At 43.6% G+C, this 23,312-nt stretch overlaps 1 protein-coding gene across 3 annotated transcripts in view; it reads right to left on the bottom strand.

Moving 5' to 3' along the window:
* Nucleotides 1-643: 643 nt before the first annotated feature.
* Nucleotides 644-23,312, bottom strand: part of LOC114647180 (leucine zipper putative tumor suppressor 2 homolog) — a 219,088-nt gene continuing 196,419 nt past the window's right edge. For all 3 annotated transcript variants that reach the window (XM_051922451.1, XM_028795751.2, XM_028795752.2), the window contains 4 exons: nucleotides 16,303-16,809; nucleotides 13,275-13,859; nucleotides 9,820-10,089; nucleotides 644-8,191 (listed from right to left, as the gene is read on the bottom strand). In XM_051922451.1, the coding sequence (XP_051778411.1) occupies nucleotides 7,406-8,191; nucleotides 9,820-10,089; nucleotides 13,275-13,859; nucleotides 16,303-16,782 (2,121 nt within the window). In that variant the 5' untranslated portion in view covers nucleotides 16,783-16,809 and the 3' untranslated portion in view covers nucleotides 644-7,405. The remainder of the gene's footprint in view (nucleotides 8,192-9,819; nucleotides 10,090-13,274; nucleotides 13,860-16,302; nucleotides 16,810-23,312) is intronic.

Genomic DNA, 23,312 nt, shown 5'->3' with positions numbered 1-23,312 from the left:
CATTTTATTAAGTTTACATGAGGACATACTTTTTCCCTGTGCTGTCCCCTTCTTCATAGCAGCATTTCAGAGACTCAGTGACGTATTGCGTGAGTTTGTGTAGCCCTTTTGGTTTAAAAGTGCAGAAATGAATGTATCTAATTACACATATCGCAGTCTGAGTGGCCACTTGCATTTGAAAATATAGAAAGTGAAGGAAGATAGAAAACGTGTACTCAAGTGGAGTAGAAATCTTCTCGAGTGCAGTTGTACTCCATTGCCAGTATTCGACACCAATGCTGCTGGATCGCATCTCACTCCATCTCCACAGAAAGCTCCTTGTTGTCCTGTGGCCCAAGCATGCGTGATAATAAAGAGCATCGAGCAAACTGAACGTCTTCATTCTTGGTGAAGTTAAAGATTTGTGACAGTTGACCCCCCCGCTATGCCATAAACATACTAGGACTTCAAGAGTGACTGAAGGGGAGGAGGCTGCCGACGGGTGAGAAACAAAGTCTACTCACAGCCATTGAGCTGCTGGCCGAGTCCAAATGGCGCGGCTCCCACTGTCGAGATAAAGTGTCACGTGCTCCGGGTGAGCCGGCGTGTAACCAGAAAAATGGAGGAGCTGAAATCTGAAACTGAAAAGACACACGGCTCTGACTGGTTTTCACTGGTTTTATTAAAAAGACCACTTTTTCTTTCTTTGTACAGAAAATTTACAGCATGAAAAATTTACATGATGGCTACATACAATGCTGTCTGGAAAACAACAGAAAATAAAACGACACACAAACAGTTACGGCTTTTGCTTTGGTCTATTCATAGTGACTATGCGTTCTAAAATATATGCTGATTGTGTTATTTCAGTGTATAGAAAAACGTGGCTAGGCATCTGTACATAACAAAATTGACAATTAAATATACAAGGAGGGGTAGAAAAAGACAGACAGACGGCATGTGAGCTCGCACTCCCAAAATACGCAATTCAAGGAGACATCCAGCTGACCAGTGGGGGACGTGTGCCCACCCCAGCCTGCAGAGCTCTGGCCTAAAGGCAACATGCAGGGCAGTGAGAGGACAAAAATCAAAATCAAAGAACGAAATCTGAACTAAAACGGCGAGTGTCCGGCCAGGGGCTGCGGAGCTGCTGCAGTGGACTGGATTGTGTTGACCGTTTATTAAACATTTCCAACTCATAATAAAACACGTTCAGCCCTGACAGTCCTGGACTGGACGAAGTTGACACACTTGGTGCACACTGCTGCTAGGTTCACGTGAACGACTTTCTTAGTTCTAAGTGACTGCAGGTCTCGTTTGTTGGTGGTTGCTGGGAGGTCGTATGCCGGAGGACATCTACCTTCAAGTGGGCTTTCAGCCTCGTCTTAGTGATCTCAAGAGCCGTTTCTGGCCGCCTTGTGTATCCAACCTATGGCTTCATTTTTCTTCCTCCTGTAAATTTTGTGAGTTTCCAGGCAGTGTTTCAACCAGTAAATGATGACTTCTTTTCTTGTACAAAAACCAGACATTATTCTTTATCCAAATTAAAACCAATATGCTCATGTGATCAGGAGCCATCTGGGGTCCCAGGGTCACTCTAACTGATGGGCAGGCCAAAGGGGGCTAAATGAAAAGGAAGGCCTGTCCGCTTTCCTAAGCAGTGTGCCGTTTTCTAATCGAGTTTAGGGTCTCACTGCAGCTTCGCTCTTTGTAGTTGTCTTACACTTGCAGCGTGTCATCGTGCAGACCCTCGAGCCACGTTACACGGAGGCAGTGCCATGCTGCACGTTCAGCACACAGCAGTGCACAGTGAGGGTCTTCATGATCTGCTATGAAGTGTCCTCAGGGGTGGCTGCAGCTTTTTGATCCCACTGGTTCATTAATCAGCCATTTTCAACCTTTGTTAATGAATTCCTATTGTTTATTAAGGTGCCTGTTTTTTTTCCTTTTCTTTTGCATTTAGAAGAGTGAAGTGACATCAAATTTACTCTTTGGGGAAATTAAGATGTATTTGTATTTTTTATTCTGAGTCATTCCATGTCAAATCAACTGATTTCTAGAAACCAAACCAAACCAAGTCCACCCGTGTTCTCCATGCTTAGGCTTTTAGAAAGCATACTTTATAACATTTTTTTTCCATGTTTAGATACCTACACAGGGCTTTCCAGAAGGTTCTATACAAACAAGAAACTGCATCAGGGTTTGTCCAGCAGACCTCTCAAATATGAAAAAATCATTTGGGTCCAATTAATGCACTGTGGGAATGTCCAGACATTTTTAAAATTATTTTTCCTGTATCCTACATGGATCCTTCTTTCTCAAAAATCACATCTTAATTTTCTTATTTCAATCTTTCATGTTTATTTTCCATTCTAAACATGGGTTAAATTCACCATTTGCAAGTAATGATAATCATCAAGTTCTTCATCACTAATTTAGGTATAGGATTAATGTAAAAAAATAAATCACCAAAGGCACATTAAGCACAACACATGAACAAACAGCTGCTTGACTTGTCATCAATGTTAACATCTTGGTATTGCAACAGCAGGAATGTGACCCATTTCATGTCTGTTTCAATCAAAGTGCAGAGTGTAGGGCATCTTCGTCCTTGAGATCAAGATGGTACTGCTTCACACTGACCGTTGTAGGAACACTAAACAGATTAGTAGTGCAATGACACACTGCTATGGCACCCAACAAAAATTGTCTCCAAATGGTCAATGGAAAGACTGTGCAGGAGAGTCTGGGTGCATGAAACATATCAGGATGTCCGATTCCGCTTCACTCTTTCCACGAATCACACCAATCCAACATTTTTATCATACATGCACCCAACACAGCCTCCAGTAGGACACTGGTCTAATGTGAGGGATGCATTTGATCCATAAGGAGTGTGATGTGATTGTGAGAGGGCAGGATCTCAGCTGCTGCTTCAGTGGTGAAAATTCAGATAGTCAATTGACTGTCTTCACCGGACACCCGGCTGCTTAGAAGTTTGCCATCTTCTGTAGGGATGTAACAGTGGTATTCTCAACCACCAGGTACTCTTTCTGCCATGGAGAATCACATTCTGTGCTCAGCAACATGAGATAGGACATCGTCAAATAATATGTAAAAAAGTTTGACATTTTTGATAACTTACTGATTGAAAACTCAATGATTACCATTATTGACACATGGCACATTCAGCCTATGTTTAGGATGGAAAATAAACATAGAAGATTTGCATAAGTGATAGAAGGGACAATGTAGAATAAATGAAAAATTTTTTTTAAATTATGTGCAAATTCCCACATGATGTTAGGGTGCTCTGAAAATAAAATCCAAAATGATTTTTTGGATTTGAGAGGTCTGCTGTTCAAACCCTGATGCAGTTACTTTCCTGTTTATTGCTTTTTCAGAAAGTCTATATAGTTACGTGAATAAGGAAAAAAATCAAAAGTCTGTGTTGGTTGCAGATATGTGTTTCTGTGGCCTAAACATACTGTAGCTAAGTCAAAAACTCAGATTAAGTTTTTCTCAGTTCCAAGGGGCTGCTTTGACCATGCAGGGTTATCTGGACCAAATGTTTTAATTTTGACACATAATATACCAATTAATGTACCAGCCTGGAAAGTCTGAGCCTGCTCGTGGTTTAATTCTTGAGCTGTGGACTTGTGAAATTTGATGAAAAAATGAAGCCGATAAAATCAAAACCCCCCTCCCCTTGGTAAACTGGCTGTATCTTGGAAAGTATTGATGTTACATCAAAAAGGTGTCTCCTAACTAACATGGGTACAACCTGGAAACTTTTCCAGAATTTTTGGAGCCCAATTTGCATTAGCCATTGCTTGATTTAACATGGAATGAACCTATGGCATTTTTGTTATTATTCACTTTTTCTGTGACGTTTCCTTTACTAATTGTATCTGAATACAGATAATTAATGTTGAGCAGACAGCAGCACAAATATACTTTACGGTTATCCACTTGTGTGCTATTAATAAGCGACTGTCTAAATAACCAGAATATTACAATATAAAAAGAACAAATTCTTGCCCACGTGACACACATACAAATTCCTGGTTCATTCAGTAAAAATGTAAAAAAACTTAAAAACTGGAAACAACGGCTCACTTAATTCAAGTAGGAGTCCAGCTAGTCTGCGGTGGGACCAGAGCCTCACCTGTCATCATCAAAAGCCAAAAAAAACCAATAATGATAACATCAAATAAATGTGTCCACTGCTCTGTGCTGTAAATTTGTTTTCTGTATGATTCTAACAATTCTGATAATTTTTATATTCAAAATCACTGAACTGGCTTACTTCTTATTCAAATATGGGGGAGAAACACGAGGTGCAGCAGCAACGAGCCTCACCTCACCTTAGACTGCGCTCTCCCTCACACACGGGGTTGATGCCTGCAATTAGCGAGTATCTGTTGCTGTCTCTCTGTATGTGACCAATATAATGTTTGCACGCACGTTTATTATACACCCTGACTTTCTACAGTCTGGCTAATATCTTTAATGAATGTGTGCGACATATTTAATCTTGCTGATCCGCACAAGGTGAGGCAGACAGTACCGTGCCGCACAAAAGGGGGCGCATGTGAGCCCAACAGGTGATCGTTGCTGTTCTTTTACGCAGAGGCGCCAATAAGTCAGCGATATCAGAAAGTCAAGTGCACTGCAGCAGTCCGTTTATTTTTATTTCGACTGACTCCCAAAATGGATAATTAGGACTTTTAAAACTAAAGGAAAAAATAAGGAGGACGAAGATTTTCGTGGAGAAGGATAGGCGCATGGACTTCATTTACAAATAAAGGTAAGACCATAAACGGTTTTCAATTTTATAAAAAATGAGATCAAACTAAGAAAAAAACAATCTAATATTTAAAAACTAAATTTTGAACTTAAATAAAATATCCATTTGTTGAACAGTCTGTATTAAAATTGATTAAAGCATCAGAATTAAAAGCTTTTAAAAACAACTAAATATTTCAATTACGGTCAAAATTGAAATCCATTTTTTGTTCACCACTCTGTACTTTCATTTGTATTGAATGAGTTTGAATTGTGGAATTGCGACAGCAAATTTAGAACACATGGAGGGTGAGGAGCAAATGTGCTCTCTCCGCTCTCTCTCATCGCTATAAATGTAACGTTCTTTCTTAGCCAAATATGGGCCTTACCAATGTGTGTGTAAAGAATGCTGATGAGATAGGAAACATAACCAGCGGTCAATGTGCAGGCTGCCAATCGAATAGTGAATAAAGAAATGAATTAGTCAGTGCCTCACCAGCCATGAACCTCACCGCACGTCACTGGGTGGGCAAAGACCTGTGGCTATAGGGGGCCCCTGAATGGTGAGGACCACTGCCATAAGCTCCAGGCCAACACACTGCTGTACGCTCGTCCCACCCTGAAGTCCCCTCGTATGTCCATTGGGGTCTCCTGTTAATTGTGACACTCTTACTGTGGTGTAGTGGGGGGAGCAGTAGACCACAAAGCACAACGCTGCTGCTTCAGCCCCGACCTCAACAGTCACCATAGATAAACGCTTTTACCATGTCGCTCTGCATTTAGTGTTGCAAGTATTTATAGTTTGTTTATTCCTTTGCATATATGGCGTGTATTTGCTCATTTTATATTCGCCCAATCATTTGTTTATATTCACCTATCAGTCTGTTCACAGAGTCCAACCATACTGTCAGGTGGGTGTTGGACACAAGGCCATTCCCAGCCCTGGACAGGGCATCAGTCCATCCACCCACACATTTATATATTTATTTACTTGCTAACTTACTTACAACTTCATTGCTTTATTTAGCCGTCACTCGGGCGCCGTCTCCTCTGAGCACACAGACAGCTGCTCTCAACAGGAATACACTGACTTTATGTATCGATTGATTTACATACGGCAGGTACCCATCTATCCATTATTTAACAATCTATTCATTTTTATAAAGGTTAAGGTGTCCTCTTGATCAGGCAGCAGTGATGGGGAATGTCATCAATGACTGACAGCACAAGTACAGCACAGCACGTCTGACACTTATCACGTGACACAAAGTGGCTTGCTTGGCAGCGGAGACGCACTGCCAGTTCACAAGTTCCCCTTCTAGCAATGGCTCCTTAACAGATGGAATAAGGCTTAAAGGTGCGAGTGCAAAACCAAAAAGAAAAATAAAAAACAGATGAAAGAAATCTGGCAGCCCCTCAGGTGGGGTGTAAGGGTGGGCACTTTTCGGCTAATGGGTTGTTTTCTGTGACTTAAGATCCACTTTCAGCTACCTGATTAGATCTGCCAACCTGGCAGGCGGCTTCAAAGGCAGGCCACGTTCAAGCGCTTCTTAAATTGTTCTGCTAAGAGGTTTTTTGGCTCAGAGCGAGAGAAACTAAACACACACAACTTATTAACTGTGTACCTCACAAAATGTGGCCTACTGCCGCACTGCACCCTTCAACATCAGGCTACTTTATGCCAGAATTCACGCTAAAGTCACAGGCCGCGGTTAACGTAAGAGATGGTGGCACACAATCGCACAGCCTTTCTGTATTTATTAGTAAGCTGTTTTATGTACACTGTACAGCGTATGTTGGCTTTGAATAATCATTTTTTCCTTCTTCTGTACGTGGCAGGGCAGTGCCACTTATCACAGCGACACTTCCCAACAGCCCATTCACTGCTGACGTATGTCAAACCAGGTAGCACACAGCCTCTCAAGCCGGATGCATTCTTCTCCAATAGGATCACCAGATGAAACTGGCAGAGGTGGTCAAATGGCAGCCAAGGTGGCAAAGCATATGGATAGTGAGCAGGCAGGGCGAGTAGCACATGTGAACCACTCCATCTTTACAGCCTGGTCACACTTGAGAACTGGACAGTCACAAATTCAATGCAAAACAAATAAACGTAAGGAAGCAGAAGAAAAAACCTGGGAGAGCACGGACGGAAAAAATATTTGGCATTGGCAGCAAGTTCTAGAAAAATATACCTCTGAAATTCTAAACCTGGCTTACATCATCCCCCATAATCCTTCTGGTAATGGAGGGTATCAGCCACTCTGAAGATCTGAGCAGATCTTTACGTAGGCAGGTGCCAGAAAACCAAGACATCCCATAGTGCTCAGAGGTGGGGACCCCTGCACGAGGCTGGGAGGGAATGGCGTTATGTCTCACTGCTCGACTTGCTAAAAGAACACCCTACTGATGCACAAACTTTCAGATCTGTTCCTAGAATATTCTGCTTGCTCCAAATCAATCGAGGTGAATTACCCCCCAAACGACCTACAGGATTTTTCTCTTCCGGAGTGCCATTTGAAAAAATAAGTTTGGGTGTTTGTCTGGTACAGTAATTTAGAAAGAGTGCCACACATAAAGCTGAAGGTAAAAACAACTTGTCAAAAACGCACAATCCAAGAAAAATGGCAAAACGATTTTAGATTTCGGTGGCAGTGATCTCCTCAAAGTGAATCTCGGAGCCGTGCACCTCAAAGTCCTCCAGCTCTCGGCTCTCCAGTTCCAAGCTCAGCTCTCTCATGGCTCTCTCCAGCTCTCGGTTCCTACGATACATTTGGATGTAGTTCTGCTGGAGCTGCTTCTGGTAACGGATTACCTTCTCCTTCTCTTCGTGCCACACCCTGCGCTCCTCCTCGAAGCTCTCCGATTGGTCTTCACTCCTCCGCCTCTCATACATCAGCTCTGCTCTCAGTCTCTCCACCTGATGTTTCATACTCTGCAAAGTGTCTGCGTTCTGCCTTTGCGCCTTGGCCTCATCACTCTCGTAGGCCAAGAATGGATCGTCTTCTCGGTAGCCGGAACCTACGGGAGCAGACAAGCAAAGGTTTCGAGAGGTAACTGATGGCTGCCCTGGGCAATGTCCACTTGGGGTGGCCCCCATGGTCAGATTTGGGCCAGTGGGTGCATTCAGCAGCTCTCTCAGGTGCGTGGCCTCCTCCTCTAGTCGGCCAACTTTCTCCCGCAGTAGTTCAGCTTCACTCTTGCGACGCTGAAGCTCATTTTCACACACCTCCAGCTCCAGAGTGCGGGTGCGGTTGGCTGTGTGAAGGTCCTGGATGTGCAGCTGACTGGCTTGCAGTTCAGAGCGGGCTTCTCGGAGCTGTGCTTTGAGGGAGACGATGTCTCCAGCCTTCTGACTCACATCTGCCTGCAGGTCTTTCAACTGCTGCTTCAGGAGAGAGATCTCCCCCGACTTCTGGCAAACCTGCAAAAGGCAGACATGAAGAGAGTGTCATTTGTACAGTGTAGTGTCTGCTTTACAGATGGATACGTTTAACAATAAAGAATGAGGTATACAAACAATTAAACGAGAAGGAACAAAAGACGATTGAAATCATCAGCGTCTGAATAATCTAAAAACTGAATTTCGCAAGTGAAAGATGGCCCTGCAAAAAAAAAAAATTTGATTCGATACACCTGTCAGACAAGTCCAGTTTGCTGTTCATATGGACCACCAATTACTTGTAGCTCTATACCCCTGGGTCTCAGGGCTCCTTAACAAATTGGAAACCCACCACTAGCTCTGTTGTTGATGCTGAGCTACTGGTGGTTCTCCCCGCACGAGTCCTTCATCAGCTTCCTGTACTCCAACTCTGCTCCATTATCAATGCAATGCATGAAGGAGGAATCATCTGAGAAGAATTTCTGTGGAGGGCAAAGGCTGCTATTGTACTGGTCCATTGTGCAGAGGGGTAAACAGAATGGTTCTCTGAGGTGCTCCAGTGTTACACACCACCATCTCTGACACGCATCCCTTAAGCCTTAAAAACTGCCATCTGTTTGTCAGGTAGTCCATAATCCAGAAGACTAAGGCGTCCTCGAGATTCATAGCCCCTAACTTGTCCCCTAGACTGTGAGGCATGAAGGTCCCAAAGGCGCTGGAGAAATCAAAGAATATACTGTAATACTGACTGTGGTGCTGGATTTGCCCCAGTGGGAGTAGACTCTGGAGTATGCAGATCTGATCTTCCTTCACACCTACAGTCAGGACCCATAAGTATTTGGACAGTGACACGATTTTCATTATTTTGGCTCCGTACGCCATCACAATGGATTTCAAACAAAGCAATCAAGATGTGATTGAAGTGTAGACTTTCAGCTTTAATTCAAGGAGTTTACCAAAAATATCGTATGAGCCGTTTAGAAAAGACAGACATTTGTATAAATGGGCCCCCCATTTTCAGGGTTGAAAAGTATTCTGAAATCGTGTCAGCGGTGTGAAGGCTGAACTATAAGGGTGAGCGGAGCAATAGCCCGTTAAAGGAATAAAAATGATCATCACTGCATGTTACTCACCCCTTGTTGTTTGTAGTGGTGGTTGAGAAAAAAAATGTAATCTCATGTTTGCATGGAGAAGGAGGACAACAAAATGGGCAAACGTATCAAAATATCCATAAAATATCTCAAATGGCATAAGCCACTTATCAGGTGTGGAGTCAAATCCTCACAACGTCCTAAATGTTCATGTTTGCCAAAATACACAAACAAAATCATGCGAAGCACGTGATTAATCCAAAGCTCAAAGACCACCACCACCGCATTCTTTGGCCAGGAGCCCTGCTTACTCACTGCCTACCATGACACTTCGCAACGGCAGAATTACAGACCTACTGACCTCATGCTTGTTGAAGCACCTCAGATAAGCTCAACAGCATACTTGCCACCTGATGAAGTGCTTTGAATCTCTCAGGCCACACTCTGCAATGCCCACATCACATGAAGAGCAATAGCCACCAATGAACGAGCTCTTGCTGGGCAGGACACGAAGTCCAGCGCATTCCTTGTATCAGCAATGGAAAGCACCATGGCACAAGTGCAGCGGCTGGCACTCACCTCCCACTTGGTCTCTTCCAGTCGGGGTCCCAGCTCCGTCTGCTCCCTCTCAATTGATGCGCATTTCTTCTCCAGCAGCTCTCTTTCCTGAAGCAGCTGAGAGAAATCCTCCTGCAATTTCTTCTTCTCCTGCTGGAGTTGGAAGACTTGCAGTTGCAAGACTTGCTGGGCGCGCTGAGCTTTCTGGGAGGCCTGCTTCAGTTTCGAAGAGCAGCTCTGGCGTAGGTCTTCCAGCTCCATCTCGCAGCGTTTCTGCTTCTCTTCATAGACCTGCAAAGAGGGGTATGCATGCGTTTCAGATGAGAAAACAAAAATCAAACATTTTCATTCAGGTGGACAGACTTTGTACCTGTGCTCCCCTCATCTGTTTTGCATGAAAAGTCCTACGCATGATGGGTGGAGTAGCAAGCCCAGTGTGAAGAGGGTGCTTGTTGTGCACCTTGTGGACCACACACTGTAGCTTCACAAAACAAGAGCACCAAAATCTAGGGAGGCCTTTCCACCTCAGTGCTCAAGAACATAACATGCTGGTTGTACATGAGCGGCAGTTCACTTGCAAACCAAATTGTCTCAAAGCATCAATGAAGGACTGAAGGCTTTGTTGTGATGTTTGTGGTACAGCCCTGGCTGACGAGGAAGAGGGAGTAACTGAAAGACCACCAGCCTTAACAATGCTGCACATAAAATATCTGCAAATGAAAAGCTAATAAAAGAAAAGGAAGCTGCTTTTTATATCTACAGAAGGTTCAATTTAAGGTTGGTATGCTCTTCTACTCCTGGCTTCACAGACCGCCGATGTGATCAGCATCTGTGTCCTCTGTACTCTGGACAATAACGTCGTATACAATAAACTCGTACACGGTCATGTGATAAAGTAAGTGCACCCTCTTTCAGCCCTACGCTTTTACATATCTGGGCATAATTAACAATCATTTAGTCTTCGCCAGATCCTAAAGTTACATGCCTTTGACCTCAAATGACAGCTTACATTTATTTGCTATCCACTGGGGAAAAAAATAAGCCAATGTGCAGAAACCACGTGTTGATAAGCCCACTCTTAGCATTTCAAGATCATTTAAGGTGGTAAATCGAAGCCCCCTGCAAGTCCTACTCCTTCAACACAAAGGTAGTCGAGCATTCAGTGCTGTGGTGGCACCAAGTCAGCGACATTTGAGATGAACTCCCTGAAGCTACTCAGTCTGTCGAGGGGCGCGGACAATCATCAAGGAAAACCTGCCCAAAGATCAAACTGTGATGCCTCGAGAAATCATAAAGAACCCAAAGGTGTCGTGTCACAGATTGGTTTTGGGGTTTTTTTTTTGTGTGGTCGCCCCATTTTGTGAGAATTGTGTCACCATTTCCCACCTGCTTTTTAAATTAAAGACTTTGGATCAACAATAAAAACAAACAACACTGATAACTGATTGCTTTCATTGCCCCTAACTATTATTACAACTTTCAAAATGTATTTCTGACTTTTGGTTTCTTTCTTATTCTGTTGATCGTTCCAACTGGACACTTCAGTTAATCCAAGTGCGGCCTGCTCCTTGACACTGATGTCAGCTTCTTCTTTTGCTCTTTTCATTCCCTGACCACTTTTCCTTATCCCCGTATTTTCCGTTGGGCACCTTCTAGCGTGCAGGTTGTTCACATTTCCTGACTCTACCAACACTAAAAGGCAGAGCAGGTCTGGCCTTCTAGGAAGGGGAGTCGGGAGCAGACCATTTCTGTCTAAAAAAATCCATGGCAGCACGGCTTAGATTTGAATTAAACCACAACACTTCCAGAAGAGAGCTTGAGCACAAAATACAGCATAACACTGTGAGAACCTCACACACCACCAGGGCATTCTGGGTGAAAACACAAGACCATCAGCCAAGAGTCAGGCTCAAACTCCATAACAACAACACCAGCAAATTTGATTTTTTTCTTGGATTTATATTTTTTAAAATACTTTCTGTAGTGTGGATTTATGCTATAAATGTCAGGGACTCAAGGGTAACGTTATTTTCTTGTTTCCATGCCATTTTTTCAAGGTTGAAATTTTGTACCATTTTATTTGATTAATTTCACTATGGTCGCCATTTTGAGGTCTCATTTATAAACTCAATTGGCTGTTACTAGGCATGCGTCCCCAGAAGTCGTGTTGGATGATGCCATTGGTGTCACCACAGGGATCTTGTTGTCCAAGTTTGTGGATAAATAGTGAATGCTTTGTGCAACTTTTCTAATTTATTTTTTCTGGTAAACAACCTCCCATGGTGATCTGCAGACTTTTCATCTCCCTCTTTTGATTTGGCAACAGTCTGGTTTGTTTCCCTGGCTCTGATCCTTAATTTTATTTCTTAATTCCTGGTCCCCTTCTTTTCTTTCTGCTCACCACCATCACTGACAGAACACAAACGTACATCTGAATGGGTAAGGGGGAAAAATACGATTAAGGTTTTGGAAGGGCCAAGTCAAAGTCCAGGCCTCATTTTCACTGAGATGCTTCTGGAATGTCCTCAGACCTCAACAAACTCAAGTGGCAAGCAGAAGCAGATCAAAATACAACGCAAGAGGTTAGAAAAGTCCTAGAGGGTTCTGTATGGCACTTCAGCTAAGCATATTCAGTCTCCACCAGCTGGTAGAGGTGCAGGCGAGGCCGGCAGGGTGAGCTGACCTTGTGGTCTGTGTATGGATCCCACTGCCCAGTGCCGTCCTTCAAATGAGATGTAAAACAGCAGTCCTGACTCATTGTGATCATAAAAGGTCCCTAAGCACCTTTTAAAAAGACTAGTGGTGCCCCCTGCCGATGTCATTCTGACCCTTAATCATCCCCTGTCCCTTACTGACTGACTATTTCTCTCAGCTATTCAACGCCTAATAGCTAATATGTGCTGACTGTATTGGCACAAGAATGGCTGCCGTCAAATCATCCAGGTGGATGCTGCACGTTGGTGGTTGCTGAAGTGGCTCAACGCTGTCCATGTAAAGCACTTTGAGTACGTTGGAAGAACACCATATAAATGTGACTATTATTATGGGACATACTTGCTGTTTCACATAAGGATTCTGTTTGTTGGCATATTTCATGTTAAATAAAAAAGCGTCAAAGTAACAGCAGATGTCTGTCATTTGTCACATGATGGTAGACTCATCCAGTGAACTGTTACATCCTAAATATAAAAGTGCACAATTGAAAGAGGGTCTACTTACTTTAGTCACGTGACGGTATATTCAGAGACGGCCTTTTCTTTTAGGGGTTACTCCTCTGCCCGTAGTGTAACTCCACCTGACACACAAGCCCCAGACTCAGCACTCTCCCTTTACTGACATGGCAGACTCTGCTTATACCGAAACAGATGGCAGACAAGCTACATTTCAGGTTTGTTACATTGGCTTTATTTGCGTGACCTGAAACCAGGCTCCGTGCCCTAACCGAGTCCCATCGAGCTACGATCCGCCCACCATACCTGACAGATAGCTGCTTCATTTTCATCGAGGTTGTCCCGCAGCTGCTGCAGCTCAAGTTCTCTCTCCCTCAGCTTCTCCTCCAGCTCACGTATCATTCCTTCCTCTACCTCTGCTGGGGCAGGTGACCGTCCACAAGACCCATTGTCTGACAGAGGTTGTCCACGTCCATTAAGTGAGCCAGTACTCTTGCTTGACGAGGAACGCCCGCTATCAGAATTGGAGTGACCATGAACAGAGGCGCCCCGTGAGGGATCCAGATGGGCACTCGTGCCATCCGCTTGGGACAGGCTGCAGCCAGTGCTATAAGTAGGCAAGCTTGATAAAGAGTTCCTGCCAGAGTCGGACATGGTTCCTGAGTGGCTGCTCCCATTGCGGACCCCACTGTATGAGTTGCGTTTGTCACCACATGCCACAGATCCTCCTACAGGGAGGAGGAGATTCAGGCTCCCTTGGCTCTCTGACAGGCTACCAGCACTGCCTCCTCCACTGCACCCTGGCCTCGGAGATAAGAACTGGACGGAATTTCGATTCTTTGGTACCACGGGTTTGAAGGCTGTAGGCCTGATCAACGTCTTCTCGATGTTCTGGGTGAGGAAAAGAAGAAAAAATTAAAAGCATTCTGAGGTCTGCTATTGTCTCAGTTTCATTTGCTGTAATGAAGGAACGCTTGGCGCATTCTCAAACCAGGCAGCTACACTGAAAAATCCTTTCTGCTGAAACACACGCGGCTGTTGACTTTGGCCTGAGAATCGCCTTACATCCCTAACCTGGGAATTCCACTGCAAATTCTTCTCTCATCTGTACCATGCTGGCCAGCGCCTCACCCTGCCCAGCTGACCCAACTCCTCCATAGCCAAATGAACTAGTCGGTGTGTATGGCCACACATGGTGCTCAGATGAAGAATTTGCTCTATCAAGAATTTTGCTTTGCTTTTAATTTATATGATACATCTCTACCAGTCCATACTGTACTGTTTAGATGGCAAGCAGAATCATTAAGTCCCAAGTCTAACACGGTGCTTCTGCATTACAGGCTTTAGCGCGAATGAGGTGGCTGGCAAGTGCACCCCCCAGCAGTATACAGTTTTGCTTGAAAGTTTGTGAACCCTTTAGAATTTTCTATATTTCTGCACAAATATGACCTAAAAACATCATCAGATTTTCACTCAAGTCCTAAAAGTAGATAAAGAGAAACCAGTTAAACAAATGAGACAAAAATATTATACTTGGTCATTTATTTATTGAGGAAAATGATCGAATATTACATATTTGTGAGTGGCAAAAGTATGTGAACCTCTCGGATTAGCAGTTAGTTTGAAGGTGAAATTCGAGTCCGGTGTTTTCATTCAATGGGATGACAATCAGGTGTGAGTGGGCACCGTGTGTTATTTAAAGAACAGGGATCTATCAAAGTCTGCTCTTCACAACTCATGTTTGTAGAAGTGTGTCATGGCACGAACAAAGGAGATTTCTGAGGACCTCGGAAAAAGAGTTGTTGATGCTCATCAGGCTGGAAAAGGTTACAAAACCATCTCTAAAGAGTTTGGACTCCACCAATCCACAGTCAGACAGATTGTGTACAAATGGAGGAAATTCAAGACCATTGTTACCCTCCTCAGGAGTGGTCAACCAACAAAGATCACTCCAAGAGCAAGGCGTGTAATAGTCGGTGAGGTCACTAAGGACCCCAGGGTAACTTCTAAGCAACTGAAGGCCTCTCTCACATTGGCTAATGTTCATGTTCATGAGTCCAACATCAGGAGAACACTGAACAACAATGATGTGCATGGCAGGGTTGCAAGGAGAAAGCCACTGCTCTCCAAAAAAACATTGCTGCTCGTCTGCAGTTTGCTAAAGATCACGTGGACAAACCAGAAGGCTATTGAAAGAATGTTTTGTGGACGGATGAGACCAAAATAGAACTTTTTGGTTTAAATGAAAAGCGTTATGTTTGGAGAAAGGAAAACACTGCATTCCAGCATAAGAACCTTATCCCATCTTTGAAACATGGTGGTGGTAGTATCATGGTTTCGGCCTGTTTTGCTGCATCTGGGCCAGGATGGCTTGCCTTCATTGATGGAACAATGAATTCTGAATAATATAAGAGAATACTAAAGGAAAATGTCAGGAGATCTGTCCATGAACTGAATCTCAAGAGAAGGTGGGTCATGCAGCAAGACAACGACCCTAAGCACACAAGTCGTCCTACCAAAGAATGGTTAAAGAAGAATAAAGTTAATGTTTTGGAATGACCAAGTCAAAGTCCTGACCTTAATCCAATTGAAATGTTGTGGAAGGACCTGAAGTGAGCAGTTAATGTGAGGAAACCCACCAACATCCCAGAGTTGAAGCTGTTCTGTACGGAGGAATGGGCTCAAATTCCTCCAAGCCGGGTGTGCCGGACTGATCAGCAGTTACCGGAAACGTTTAGTTGCAGTTATTGCTGCAAAAGGGGGTCACACCAGACACTGAAAGCAAAGGTTCACATACTTTTGCCACTCACAAATATGTAATATTCGATCGTTTTCCTCAATAAATAAATGACCAAGTTTAATATTTTTGTCTCATTTGTTTAACTGGTTTCTCTTTATCTACTTTTAGGACTTGAGTGAAAATCTGATGATGTTTTAGGTCATATTTATGCAGAAATATAGAAAATTCTAAAGGGTTCACAAACTTTCAAGCACAACTGTATATGAAGGCATGAGCAACTGGTACCAGTCCATTTGTCATATCTACCGTAGACTCAACAAGAAGACTGTAGATCACTCCATCTTTTTCCACCACTGTGAAATACAAGTAACATGAATCACCTTTATATGCTTAAACTGGCCATCTTTTGTCTCCAGGGTCCATTAAAAAGTACAATCTTCAAACCTTTCTGTGGACCCAATAGGTGATCATGCAGAAGAGTTGGTGAGTAGGCCTCAAAGGCTTCAAATGACACAAACACCTGGAGATGTATACTTAGTATACAGTAAATAATGATAACATGGCGTCACTCCTTGATCAGAAACATAAACTTACTTTTTCTAGTTTCCCTGAAACAGGGACAAGCTTTGGAGGGGGGCCACCAATATTCCCATTGATGGTCCTGTCTTCACGTAGCTCCTCAGGTTCACTGCATGGGCTGTTGGGTGTCACGTTATTGTCATTCCAGTCCCCAACAAATTCTTCATTTAGGTAGGCATAATTACCGTTGGCTCCAGTGACCGAGGAGGACTTGCGGTTTGGCAAGCTGTTCACCAAGGCCTCCTGGGAGCTGCTATTCCTGAGCTGCCCATCCTGCTGTCTGAAGGAACCAGACCCCACAGCAGGCTTACGACACTTGGCAGTGACTTCAGAGGCCCGACACTGGCGCTCCTGGTATGTGCGGCCAGAGATGAGGCTGCTCACTGAGCCCATTGCACTCAGGCTGGGAGGAGACCTCGGGACGGCTGGGTGCTGAACTTCTACCCCTGTGTTCTGGTGGTCAGTGGGTACAGGCAGGGTCTGCACCAGTGCCATGGTGAGAATGAGCTGGAGCTGAGCTTTCTGTGGAGAGAAAGGAGAAAAAAAAATCATTTGAATAATCAGAAAAGCAAAAACATGTGGACATTTGACTTAATCAGCTTGTTCTGTTTCAGGATTGTGTAGCACTTGAGCGTAACCGGTCACCTTCGCAGACAAGGCAACAGATGACCTGGATGTAAAGTCTCCAGACACCCAGAACTACAGAGTCGTTACAAAAAACCTTTGACTCCGACTCGGATTCCAACTTCTCAGTTAACGGTGCCACCGACTCCCCGACTCCTCTATCTGTAACACGTTTACTTTGCTGATTAAAAGCCCACAACACACAAAGCCCTTCACCACTGCCAGCGTGAGTCAGCAGGCTACTTGTAGCTCCCTAACCTGTTAAAGTTTGGATTTAAAGGCCGTAGCAATGCTGGTGTGGCTTACAAACACTCAGTACCATTAAACAACAAGTAAACTTACAAAATTACAAAAGAAGCTACAGTTTTTATCAAAGTCCAAATAATCGGTATTTGTGAAATTGTAAATTTTAATACCTTATATTACAAATTACATTTAGCTGGAGTCGGTACATTCAACTGACTTTAGTAACCCAATAATTGCTTCTGACTCCACAGCCCTGCACACACACACTTACATCAGGCCAATTTAGGCCCCATCCACACTACTACATCTGCATTTAAAAACGCAGCCATTTGTCTCCACTTTTGCCCTTTGTTCACACTGCTCTATTGTTTTCAACCCTCAAACTCCACACTACCCCGTTGTTTCCAAACCTTGAAAACACTTTTAAAAATGCTCTCCGGAGCGGTACACTTCTGAAAATGAGGCCTCTGTGCTGTAATGCGTAGGAGCGAACGTTCATGTGTCCTCATTACGTAGCCCTTCCATGACTGGATCCTGCTCATTACAATGTCTCCTTCCCTGACGAGTACCGCATTCCAACACACAACACGTAGACGATTTGCTCTCTTTGGCGTTGCGTGTGTTGTTTCCTTGTAGGCAGCTAAATTGTGTTTTGTACAGTTTGAATGCTGCTTATGTGTGCAGAAGACAAATAATCTACAGGTCGCTACAGTTTATTAATAAATCTTCTGGCCAGTGGTGTTGCCATCCCTTTAAGGATATTTACGCCGATGTATGCATGTCCAGTGTAGGTGAGCATCTACGTCATATACACGTTTTTGGGTTTTTAGTGTACTAGCAAAAATGACGTAAAAATGCTAGTATGTCAATAAAACCTCAGAGTTCCCGATTATGCTACACTCAACACTTGGGGTGCAGGAAGAAAATCAGGGAACCTGGAAAAAATGGACTGCAAATAAAATAAGACAGAAAATAAAATGTGTACAGACAACTAGAAGGCCTGGGACTCAAACCCCGACATCTGGAACTGTGAGGAAGCTCTACTAACCACACACATTTCTGTGAAAAACCCGCCAGCTAAATCACACACAAGACATGGTGAGGGCACGCAGACTGCACACAATAATCCAATGACGCGTGACATGTTACTGGAGGATATGGGAGGAAGCAAATACTGCAACAAGCTTCAACAAAATGTTTTAATGATTATCCGCATAGGAGGGGATATTACCATTAATATTGAAAATATAGAATATTTCTATCCATTATAAAAAAAAAATCTTGAGACGAGACATTTTTTCCTGCGACGGGATGTGATCTTTTGAAGAGAGACAGAGAGACACTTTCACGTCCCGCAAGACGGTCAAGTCACGTCATACTTACAACCATTTTCAAACAAGACCACGGTCATCTAATCTCTCAAGTTGTTGAATTGCTTTTGGCAAACATGCTTCCTGTGCTCTCAGCTCTTAAAAATGTTATGTGTTCTAGATGACATGTCAACGACTAAGCAAAGAAGGAACAGCAGAGCACCACGCCCGGGGCTGGAAACAGACAAAGTAGAACATTGTGAAGAATTCAAAAAACGTTGACGCAATACACATGCAGAGCATGCTAGAAATAATGGAAGTAGAAAAATTCTAAAGTCTCAAAAAAATTAGAGCAAAGATCGCATTAGCGCAAACAAAATGGAAAATATTACTCAGTGAAATAACGGAACAGCAAAAAGAGATCGGGGGGAGAAGAGAGACAAGGCAGTGAGACAAAGAGTAGGACAGCTGCTGTACAGGCTTTTAAACGTTTGAAGCGCTGCACGAAATGCAGATCACACGGCACAGCAGCAGCAGCTGATCGAGCAAAGAGGAGGTAAAAAAAAAAAAAAATAAACTCTTTGTTTTCCCATTGTATCACCGTTTATGAGGGGGTTTCAGAGGAGCGACTGCATCTCCTTGGTGTGCATTCAGCCCCCCTCTACACAACAGCGCATAGCGCTGGTACTCAATATAATCTGGAATCACCTTTAGTCTCTGACTGGCAGACAGACTCATAATCTCTACTTGTTCTAACAACAGCCTTCCTCAGTACTTCATCACGGCATATTCAGACACACTAGATTGTCTAATGCTGTGACATAGGAAATGGAAAGAACTACCCTTCCCAGTCAGAAACTGCCATGAACGTTCTTAAATTACTATTAGAATAACAAGAGAAACATTAAATGGATGATGACGACAGAAAACTGAAATCCGATTTTCTAATCATCTGAAAAACATCTGTGGGGTCTGGAAACCAGAACATCCAGGCAGACGGTGGATCCTTTGGGTTTCATCCCTGACCACACAGCACTCAACCCAATTCACAGAGGCTACCCCCCTAGGACACAGTAAGTCGGCAGCACCGAGCCTTTCTGGATCAGCTAATGCAATGAGACGGCTAACGCTACTCTGGGAATGTCACGTTCAGGCCATTAAAAAGACAGCTCCAGTCAACTCGCACTTCAGCATTTGCAGATGCCAGTCGCTCAGGCTGACCGAGACATTACTGTCAATCCGTCGACGCTCCTCGTGCACCTGCTCCTTTACGAGACAATGAACAAGATGACAATATAAGCACGGGGTCACTGGGCCACATTTCTGAGGCTGCAAATGTGCTCTTCATGCGGAATGAGAACGGCCCGCACGAACACTTAAAGTTAATAACCATGGAGGCCGGCTCTGTTCTGGGACAAGCCGCAACTCTCTGGAGGACGCAGCAGAGACGGGATGTTGACAAAGCTGCTGGCTGTCATGAACAATGCCTGACACCCTCTGTGTGACACATTTATTTATATTCACCATATCAAAGTGTTCTGTGGATTGTTATTTTGTCAGCTGCTGGGTGTAATACAACGAGTTCCCTTTGGGATCAACAAGTATGAACGTATGTACGACTGCTATGTATATAGTGCCTCTCTATCTGTCAACCTAGAAGCATGCCATGTCACCATGTAGCCCCCTAAATGTAGTAAAATGCTCAACTCTTCTCATCTCTGTGAAAAGCTTGACATTCATATGACTGTTGCATTGTTTTTCATTGAAATTTTAGCTTTACTGTATTTGTTTTGTTTTTTGTTTTGCCAGTTTTTGGTGAAGTTTTGTAGACAAATGCTCCTACCTGGCTGTGTAGAACAGGGTGAGAAAAAGCAGGCCTCTGTGGGCTCGTCCACATTAGCTTTGACCTTTGAGTCATTAGTCCTAGCTGGGCGGTACACCACACACTGCAGACCCCCATCTCTCTTCAAACCTCAGTGATATACGTATTCTGGCCTCCATCAAAAATGTTGTTTTGTTTTTTTTTGTTTTTTTTTAAATCTTACAGGCCAAAACTAATCTCTGTCTCAAAATACTGTATGTAATATTCAGAGGTTCATCCTCTCCTAGGCACCAGTCCAAGCATGGAGTCATGAAATGAGCAAATCCACAGCTGGGGCCTGACGTGTTTTAGTGCACACGCTAGATGTACTGCACACCGATGGGCAGGATTTATGAAACCTCAAATCAATAAAACATCTTTAGAAAAACCTGATACGTCTAGCACATGACCCTCCATACATAAAGCTGTGTTTGTAACGGTAACTTATTACTGGCTAATGAGGGTAAAAAGCGTTACCTCTGGAGAAGCACATCTACAGGAGTGGCTCTGGTCCCAATCAATAGGCTTTTCAAATTTTACAATCATAATAACTGTGTTTCACTTAGAATGCGTTATTATTGTCCACATGCAGACATCACTCTGAAAGTGGACAAAAAACACTGAAATCTGTTCACCTCTTGATCACAATACATGCTAATAATGTGCAAGGAACGTATGTGCCTAGGATGAATGCAACTGTGTATCAGTTTTTAGCATTATGTTATGTTACATTTACTAGTTTTAGCAATTCAGGTGATCATGTTTACTCGGAGACCCTTAAAGGTAATAGCTGAAGAGCGGTAAAATGGTCCCACTAGTCCCCATCGAATCATTTAGAGACATATTTGTCCTAAAGAAACACAGTGAAAAGAACCAAAGATGAACATTTTAACAGATTCTGCATTTTGAAGGGTGGGAGGGCACAGCAAACTACGCAATGCAAATCCAAATCTCTGTTAACCACTCATGCCACTTGGCGACACACGGCCAGTTCAGCATCAACAATCAGCCAAACATGAAGGTCTTCAAAATGCTGGAAGAAAATGGTAATGTCCAGAAAAAGGAAAAAAAGGCACACAGACAGGAGAATGTGTAGACACCAGGGAAAAGGCCACAGGAACAAAGCTTCGGCCAGAAGGAACCCTCAGCCACCACAATGATAAGTTTATATACAACGGAATGTAACATACCGTACAATACACACACACACACACAATAGATGCTATAGTACATACTGTACATACCAGAAAAGACAAGATATCATGACATTTTGTCGTTTTTATACTGATGGCTGCACATGCATCTGTGATTTCTAAGTGGCACCAACACGGGTCCAGACCTGGGTAGCTGTTGGTGTGTTAAGAGTGTTGTTAATATCGCTGCTCCCCTTTCCATTTGCTGATAGTTTTTTTTGGGCTGAAAGTGTAACAGGAATATAGCTAATTCTCAAATTTCGGTACAAGTACAGAAGTAATGCTTTGTCTCAATGAATTGTCTACAAATAAACTGAAAAAATCATAACAAACTGCACAAGGGTCAGATGAGGAAATGTCAGGTAGCCTGTCCATGTCCACACAGGAAGCTGTGTCAAAAAATGTGTACTCAAGTGAAGTCCTCATAAATCAAATATACACTCACACCATGCAATGGACTGCTGCCCTGTCCAGGGACTGTTCCTGACTTGTGGCTCATGCTTGTTGAGTTAGCTGCCCTGCGACCTTAACCTGGATTAGCCAGCATTGAAACTTTTCATATCATCGCTATGTCAAATAAATAAAACCCCTTCCAAAACTCCATCATCACCCCACTTAAAAAAAAGCCACACATTTGACCCCCCAGTTCCCAGCTCGGCCTGATCACCACACACACATCACTTATATCCGAGTCCAGCTATTCTGAACAGTATGCCTGCAGCAGTCATCACAGGAAAGAGAAGACGTTCACTCAGGGGGGCTTTAATGCACCCACCCGGTACACAACGAGTGTGCTGCTCCAGTGGGCTAAGTGTGCCTCTGGCATTCCAAGCAGAAAGAGTGCAGGCAGTGTGTGCAAGACGAGATGTGTCCTTTGACACACAGAGTCTAAACAGCTCAAAACGCTGCAGGCTGCCTTGTCTTATTACCTCCCCAACAATGGCGTAGCCCATAAAAATCTGAACTAAACACTGTTGTGACTGCGCTCAGGCCAGTGGTGACAACACGCACATAAAGGTGTGTGCAGCTGTGTTTGTGCTCTAAGCCATGAGCCCTTGGGGTTTTGTTTTGCTATTCTGCGCTCTCGTGTCTATTTATCTTCCTCTCTTTGTTCCTAGTTGCTGATGTAAAGAGCCTTTTTGGACCCTTTCTGTGATGAACCTCAGCCGTTCACTTTAAAGCAGATAAACCCAATCTGTCATTCTGCTTTTGTCATCATGCAATACATTCATTTTCTGCCATAATTTATTTGCACTGGAAATGGAGGTGCAGATCAGCAGATTCAGAGTGAGCACTCCACTGCTAACAAATGACAGATCATACGGGTCTCACACCATAATGGACAGCACTGTCTACTGGGACATATGTGGCATGAAACTGATGTGGAATTCAAACCTGACAGTACATTTCTTAACAGGCAATAGGCTGCTGCACCTTCGTACTTCAATACAGGGTTGAGAGGAGTCGCAGCCTGTCGTTGCTTCAGGTGCAAAGTAGGAGCTAAATCTGGACAGGACAGCAGTCCATTACAGTTTCCGCTCGTACTGAACCAGCTTAAAACTACAAATAAAACTAACTTGCAAGACTTTGGGATGTGGAAAGAAGCTAAAGTACCTGGAAAAAACCCCTCGTGAACACAGTGACCAGGCCAAGATTTGATCCAGATGTCCTGGAGTCATAAGGCAGCATCACTAACTTCTACCTTTTTGAAGTAATAATAATAAGATATAAATATTTTTGGAGCCAGCTCCCAACTCCAGGGCTCATCTACTATTATATCCAAATTATCTG

This window comes from Erpetoichthys calabaricus, chromosome 2 (genome assembly GCF_900747795.2).
Source record: "Erpetoichthys calabaricus chromosome 2, fErpCal1.3, whole genome shotgun sequence".
NCBI lineage: Eukaryota > Metazoa > Chordata > Cladistia > Polypteriformes > Polypteridae > Erpetoichthys > Erpetoichthys calabaricus.
The sequence above is the reverse complement of the archived record's forward strand: the minus strand, read 5'-3'. Positions and strand labels throughout refer to the sequence as shown.